The 7,915-nt window shown below is 48.6% G+C and overlaps 1 protein-coding gene across 1 annotated transcript in view; it reads left to right on the top strand.

Moving 5' to 3' along the window:
• Positions 1-6,304, top strand: part of LOC123230562 (zinc finger protein 345-like) — a 24,424-nt gene extending 18,120 nt beyond the window's left edge. Inside the window, exon 8 of the mRNA XM_044656697.1 lies at positions 6,145-6,304. Within this exon, the coding sequence (XP_044512632.1) occupies positions 6,145-6,304 (160 nt within the window). The remainder of the gene's footprint in view (positions 1-6,144) is intronic.
• Positions 6,305-7,915: the final 1,611 nt, after the last annotated feature.

The raw sequence follows: 7,915 nt of genomic DNA, 5'->3' as shown, positions 1-7,915 counted from the left end.
TCCCCTTGGTTTATCCCTTCTAACTTTCTCAGAAGGGTTAGATAAGTGTTTTATATCCCAATAGATAATATAGCTACTCTTCCCTCTCCGGGTTGATTACACTGAGAGTAAGGTTTGATTATTACCTCTTTATGCTCTCTTCCTCTCCTTCTTATAATAGTATTTGTCCCCTCTCCCTCCCATGTCCTCTTTGTGTGTAATAGAATATTCTATTTTCTTATTCACTCAAGTTTCTCTTGGTGTCCCCTGCTATTCACCCCCTCTTTCCCATCCCCCATGCCATCTTAGATTATTTAGTGTTCCACCCTCACCCTGTTAATTATTCTTCTGATTACTATAATAGTGAATATTATAAAAGTGAATAGAGTTCACTACAGAGAATTATTCATAACATTTCTCTACATAGGAATACAGATAATTAGATCTCACTGAGGCCCTTAAAAAGGCAGATTTAAAATTTATAAGTTTTCTTTCTTTCCCCTCTGTTTCTTATTTACCTTTTCATATTTCTCTTGATTTTTGTGGTTGGATATCAAACTTTCCATTTAGCCCTGGTCTTTTCTGTGCAAATACTTGGAATTCTTCAATTTTGTTGAATGCCCATACTTTCCCCTGGAAATATATAGTCAATTTTGATGGGTAGTTGATCCATGGTTGCAGGCCCAGCTCTCTTGCCTTTCTGAATATCATATTCCAAGCCTTACGGTCTTTTAGCGTGGAGGCTGCCAGATCCTGTGTGATCCTGATTGGTGTTCCTTGATATTTGAATTGTCTCTTTCTGGCTTCTTGTAAGATTTTTTCCTTTGCTTGAAAGCTCTTGAATTTGGCAATTATATTCCTGGGCGTTTTCTTCTCTGGATCGAATGTGGTGGGTGTTCTATGAATCCTTTCGATGTCTATATTGCCCTCTTGTTGTAGGACTTCAGGGCAATTTTGCTGAATAATTTCTTTTAGTATGGAGTCCAGGTTTCTATTAATTTCTGGTTTTTCTGGAAGACCAATTATTCTCAAATTGTCTCTTCTAGACCGGTTTTCTTGGTCTGTCACTCTCTCATTGAGATATTTCATGTTTCCTTCTATTTTTTCAGTCTTTTGACTTTGTTTTATTTGTTCTTGTTGTCTTGAGAGATCATTAGCTTCTAATTGCTCAATTCTAGCTTTAGGGACTGGTTTTCGGCTCTAAACTTTTCGTTTTCAGCTATGATCTTTTGGTTTTCTTTTTCAATCTGGTTCACTTTGCTTATCAGTTCATTTGATTTCTGAGCCTCACTTTCCAATTGCAAGATTCTACCTTTTAAACTGTTATTTTCTTGCCAGATCTCTTCCATCTTCCTCAGAATCTCAGTTTTGAACTCTTCCATAGCTTGTGACCCGTTTTCCTTATTTGAGGAGGGTCCAGATGCTTGTTTGTTCTCCTCCTCTGTTTGCTCAGTTGTCTGGGTTTTCTCTGTGTAAAAGTTGTCGAGTGTTAAAGACTTCTTTTTCTTGTTGTTTATCTTTCTCTTCTGAACTTCCTGAGTCTGGGTAGCCATCATTAGCCCAGCAGCTTCTCAGCTTTATCCTCGCACTCGGGGTCTGTCCGCGGTCTTTTGGCTCCTGAGGTCTGAGTTCTGGATTTTTCCAAGGTCAAGCCCCCTGGTGGACCCCCTTGCTTGATCCTCTGCCGGAGGTTCCTTTACAAGTCTCAGGGCGCTGCTTCCACAGTCCTATACCCACCTATGGTGGTTCCCCACTCAGGGTTTCAGAGCTTTAGCTCTTGGCTGTGTCTGCCTCCACCCACGCCTTGGAAATCTATTTCTGCAGAGAGAAGAAGACAGATTCCTTTCAGAGCTGATGTGAAAGCACTGATCATAAATGACTTTCTCAAGTTAATTGGCCACATAACCCAGTAAGTATAGGCATACTCAAGAAGAAATTAAAAAGCTACTATTATTGCTAAGATTTGCTCCTCCTGAAGAATAATTCACTCTGATCAAGGTAAAGATTTTGGAAGTAAATTACTCATGGAGATGTTGGTGTTGGCATGAGTCAAGAAATCTAGACCCTAACCCTAACCCTTTATGACTGCCAAGAGTTTGAGGAATTATACATATGTTGAAGCCCTTAGTGTGAGGGTATGCATCATGGAGAGCTACACAGTCAATAAACACTTATCAAATGCCTACCATGTGCCAGGCACACAGTGGTAAATCATGGGGGAATGAAGGAAATTTAATAACAAACCTTACCCTCAAGGAACTAGTTCATAGTGAAATAGTATACTATACTGAGGTATATGGGAACCCTGAGTGACCCTCAGTGAAGTTTCCTCAGGCTGCTTCTTTCATATCCAAACCCAAGAATCCTCTTCCTGGGCACACCTGGCTGGTCACTGGCCCCCTCAGGAAAGGAATGCACTTGGGTATCTTGGGCTGTGTCTAGAGAATGACATTCTTAGGTTGGGTGGCGCTGGAGAACAAGATTCTGCCTCCTTCCTTGGGGCAAGGTGGGGTATCTCTTGGGGGTGGAGAGCAGCTCCAATAACAAGGTTCCACCTCCTTCCTGGGGGTAAGGGGACATGGGGAAGAGGCATTCCTTGGGGGAGGGGCTTCTCCAGCAACTTCTGTGCTCAGCTCTGATGATCAGAGAACAAAGACCCTTATATGTCACTGCCAGGCCAAAGTGTGGCAAGAGGAGGAAGGCTAGAGCAGCCCCCATTTTCTTCTGTGTTGTCCCACGCCTTCAAGAAAGCTGGAAACAGCCCCTGAAACTGCCGGAGAAGCAGTAGCATGACTTTCTCTTCCAGGGCATCATGCCCTCCACGCTGCCTCTGAGGCCACAGAGCACAGATCCACTCTCTGCCTCCTGTGTGGACTTGAGCTGACCATTATAAAGGTGAAAATTAATGGTTGGGCAATAAGTTTATGAAATTATGTGGTTGCCAATATTTATTATATCTTGAGTCAGAAATTTATTTACAAAATTGAGAGGAAACAATAAAGTAGAGAAATGTGAAGGGAATAAAAAAAGTTATCTATCTTATCTTAATTCAAGGAGAGATTAGCTCTGAACCAGGAAGGCTGATAGTGAGTAATCACATGGCCTCCTCCAAGACAGAAGCTGGTCTCTCCAGAAACTAGGAAAGGAGTCAGTCTTTCACTCACCCCATGAAGTAGTCCAGGAGTCAGAGTCCAAGTTGAAGCCGAGCCCACATTCCAAGCCACAATCTCCAGCAAAGCTCCCTCAAGGACTCTCTCCAGTCAGGAGACCATCTCCACAAGACTGACTCAAGCCTCAGGATTCATGGATTTTTATGGTGACTTCTTGTCTCTTCCCCTCTTCACAGGGGTCCATCACAGTTTCCAAATTATCTAGCACTTCCCAGGGGACAGTGTCTGTGGGATCACCTTCTGGAGAGACGAAGTCTCATCAAAAGAAGTCACGGATTCTTGGCTGATTCATAGGATCCACAAGTTGGGGGCTGAGTGGAAAGTGTGCAGCTCTCTCAGGAAGTGACTCATGAGCTCTCCAAGTCCCTTGCTGGCTTCTCACCTGGCACTAAGCAGGGTTTTCAGTCTTCTGTGGATTCAATTCAAAAGTAGACAAAGGAATAGTATACTTGTCATATCTCTGGGAAAGGAAAGATTTTAAAACCAAGCAAGAGTTAGAGAAAATTACAAAATGCAAATTAAATGGTTTTGATTATATTAAACTAAAAAGCTTTTGTACAAACAAAAACAATGCAGCCAAAATCAGAAGGGAAACAACAATTGGGAAAAATCTTTATAACAAAAAATTCTCACAGGGGTCTAATTACTCAAATATACAAGGAGCTAAATCAATTGTATAAAAAATCAAGCCATTCCCCAATTGATAAATGGGCAAGAGACATGAATAGGCAATTTTCAGGTAAAGAAATCAAAAGTATCAATAAGCACATGAGAAAGTGTTCTAAATCTCTAATAATCAGAGAAATGCAAATCAAAACAACTCTGAGGTATCACCTCACACCTAGCAGATTGGCTAACATGACAACAGGGGAGAGCAATGAATGCTGGAGGGGATGTGGCAAAATTAGGACATTGATGCATTGCTGGTGGAGTTGTGAACTGATCCAACCATTCTGAATGGCAATTTGGAATCATGCTCAAAGGGCTATAAAAGAATGCCTGCCCTTTGATCCAGCCATACCATTGCTGGGTTTGTCCTCCAAAGAGATCATAGATAAACAGACTTGTACAAAAATATTCATAGCTGCGCTTTTTGTGGTGGCAACAAACTGGAAAAGGAGGGTATGTCCTTCAATTGGGGAATGGCTGAACAAACTGTGATATCTGCTGGTGATGGAATACTATTGGGTTCAAAGGAATAATGAACTGGAGGGATTCCATGTGAACTGGAGAGACCTCCAGGAAGTGATGCAGAGTGAAAGGAGCAGAGCCAGAAGAACATTGTACACAGAGACTGATATACTGTGGTAAAATCGAATGTAATGGACTTCTGTACTGGCTCGGCTCAGCTCAGCTGGACGCTTTCCAGGGACTTCCACACAGGCGGGTGGGAGGCTCAGAGGGAAGACAAGAGGTGAGGCGTTGGGCCGTCTGTTGGACCCAAGGTCTATGGAGCCCTGCACTGAACTTGCAGCCCAGTCTGTGGCCCCTGCCGGGAATCAGACTCTCCCATTAGGAAGCCTCTGAAGAGGGCAAGAGAAGGTAGCAGACGCGGAGCCTGCAGGGACGTCGCCATTTGGGCCAGGGCCGCGGCAAGGCACGACGGCCTCCGGGGCTCTGGGCAGCCCCCTGAACACTGGCCTTGACCACGGGAGGCCATTGCCAGCCTCTTCCACAGGAGACCCAGGGAGGGCGGTGGCCCATCAGTCAGGTTTGAAGGAGGCTGGGAGGTCGCTGAGGGAGAGCAGGGAGAGGCTTCCTGGGGAGTCCCTCAAAGTCCTCCTCAGACTCCCCGGAGGAGCCCTCCTCGGACCGTGGCTTTCCCATCTTTCTAGGAGCTGAGTTTGTTGGCCGAGGAGCCTCCCGCTGCTTCCACAGCCTCCTCCCTCTGGCAGGTGTCCCCTGGAGCCCCCCTCCTGGCGCTGTTCCCCATCCCTCACCGCCTCCTCCTGTGCAGGGTCTCCCGAGAAGAGTGGAGCTCCTGGAGGCCAGAATGATCTTTCTTTTGGCTTGGATCTACAGGCCTGGCCCCGCCCAGGCCCAGTACACAGTAGGTGCTTCATAAATGCTTCTTTCCTTTCTCCCAGAATTGTGGCGAAGGTCCCGAGTCTGGCTCAGCACCCGCTGATTCTCCCGTCCCTACGGTGGGCCTCCATTTCAGGGGAGTGAAAACAAAGTCACCCTCGAACAGGGGCCTCCATACAAGGCGGATTGAGAGCTGGGCCGGGGTTCAAATCTCTGGCATTTAGAGTGAGGATTTAACCCGACTGTCAGCAGATTAAGCCCCCCCAGCTGTGGCTTCCTCTGGAGGGAGTCACCAGCCCTGGGGGAGGCCATGGAGCCCCAAAGGAAATCCCGGGGCCTTCCTGCAGGGGGAGCCCAGGAGACACGCCGCGGAGCCAATCCACAGCGCTAAGATGGAGGGGAAACGGGCCTCTGGGCCGGCCTGCAGAGCCTGGCAGAGGCGGCACGAAGGGAACATCTGCAGCCCCCCGCCGAGCCCTGCCCGACGAACACTGCGGCTCTGTAGCATTAAGTGACCAGGAAAGGGGGACGAGGAAGACCACGAGCGCCCTCTGACCCTTCCTGGGCTCAAGGAAGCTTCAACCAGCCCCGAGGGGAGAGTGCCAGGAGGACCTCCATTCAAATCATGCCTCAGACAACTATGCGCCGGGTGACCCTGGACAAGTCACTTCACCCTCATCTGTAAAACAAACCAGAGCAAGAAATGGCCGAGCGCGCCTGCTATCTGCCAGGAAAATCCCCAAAGGGCCCCCGAGAGCCAGACTCAACGGAAATGATCCCACAAGTTGCCGCCCTCCAGGCCAGCCTGGCTGCTTGCTGCCCCCAGAAGGCCTGGACTCCTCCCTCCTTCTCTGTTCCTCTTGGAGTCCAAACTTCCTCTAGAACCCAGGCCAGAGGGACCCCCTGGGCCGCCGCAGGCCCCCCCATCCCGGGTTTTACTGTTTCTGTAAGGATTCGTCTCCCCCCTCAGGAGGGCCTCTCCAGCCCTTGTCTCCCAAGTCGGGGGCGCAGCACAGGCCTTGCTGAGCTCAAGCTCTCCCACAGGGAGGAGAAGCGAAGAAAAGGCGGCTCAGGACCCTCGAGGCACCCTTCCGAGCCGCAGTTCTTCAGACTGGCAGCTCCTGAGGTGAACTCGGCATTGGTGGGGGCAAAGCCGAGCCCGAGGTCTTGGGCAGATTCCCTGATCCCTCGGCTTCTTCTTTTTTTTTTAACCCTTAACTTCTGTGTATTGGCTCCTAGGTGGAAGAGCGGTAAGGGTGGGCCATGGGGGTCAAGTGACTTGCCCAGGGTCACACAGCTGGGAAGTGTCTGAGCCCGGATTTGAACCCAGGGCCTCCCATCTCTAGGCCTGACTCTCCATCCACTGAGCTACCCAGCTGCCCCTCCACGGCCTCTCCTGACAAGCTTTTACTCTCTGGCCCCTGGTCCTCCCATCCATTACAAAGCCCTCGAGCAGCGGTTCCCAAACTTCTTTGGCCTGCCGCCCCCTTTCCAGAAAAGATATGACTTAGCTTCCTGGAAATTAAGTTTTTAACATTTTAATAGCAATTAAGAGGAAAGATCAATGCGCCTGCGGCCATCACAGGATCGCTGCAGCACCCAGCAGGGGGCGGTGGCGCCCACTTTGGGAATCACTGCTCTAGAGGAAGGGAGAGGATCAGAGCTTCAGCAGAAAGAGGCCACCTCCGAGGAGAGAGAAGCCGCTCCTCCCTCGGCAACGTGGGATCGGACAGTCCACCAGGCAGGAGATGGGGAGGAAAGGAGGAGGCTGGACGAGTAGTCGGGCAAAGGAGCGGCTCGCTTATCTGGGGGAATCGGGTTCCTGCTGCCACTTGGTCTCCCACATTTGAGAGAACCCCTCGATATTGGTCAGGATGGAGTGAATCAGGCTCGCTCACTTTTATTGTTGGTGTCCGAAAAGTCGCAGAATGCTGTTTGCTGATTTGATGTTGTTTCAACCTTGTAATGTGCCGGCGGGTGATATAAGGTGGGAATAAAACATCTTAGAGGGGGCAGCTGGGTAGCTGAGCAGGTGGAGAGCCAGGCCTAGAGACTGGAGGTCCTGGGTTCAAATCCGGCCTCAGACACTTCCCAGCCATGTGACCCTGGGCAAGTCACTTGACCCCCATGGCCCTCCCTTACCACTCTTCCACCTATGAGCCAGTACACAGTATTGACTCCAAGATGGAAGGGGAGGGTTTAAATTTAAAAAAAAAATCTTAGAAACTGTCAGGGACCAACAAATCTGAGGGTGGTTATGAGGAGCAAGTGAGATCATTACAAAGCGTCTAGCACAGGGCCCGGCACAGAGGTGCTACAGAAATGTGGGCTCTTCCTGTTTATGATTACAAGAGTTCAACCCATTCCTGGCATACAGCAGGTGCTTCATAGATGTTACACTAACCGGCATATGGTTGGCACTTAATAATTAATTGCTTGTTGACTAAGTCAAGTGGCCAGACAGCATCTATTCGAAGACTTCGCTTGAGGATGAATCAATCACCTCCTGAGGGGGCCCATCCTATTTTTTGGACAGTTTGACCGATTTGGATTTGGACTTGATTTGGATTGACTTCTCATCGTTCATTCAGTCACGTTTGCTCTTTGTGACCCCCGTGGGCCAGAGCACTCCGGGTGCTTGTCTTCCGCTGCCTCCCAAAGTCTGTCCACGCTCACGTTGGTGGCTTCCAGGGCTCCATCTCTCCATCTCATCCCCTACCTTCCCCTTCTCCTCTTTGCCA

The sequence above is a fragment of the Gracilinanus agilis genome, chromosome 1, assembly GCF_016433145.1.
Source record: "Gracilinanus agilis isolate LMUSP501 chromosome 1, AgileGrace, whole genome shotgun sequence".
NCBI lineage: Eukaryota > Metazoa > Chordata > Mammalia > Didelphimorphia > Didelphidae > Gracilinanus > Gracilinanus agilis.
Note: the sequence above shows the minus strand (reverse complement) of the source record. Positions and strands in the feature narration are given on the sequence as shown.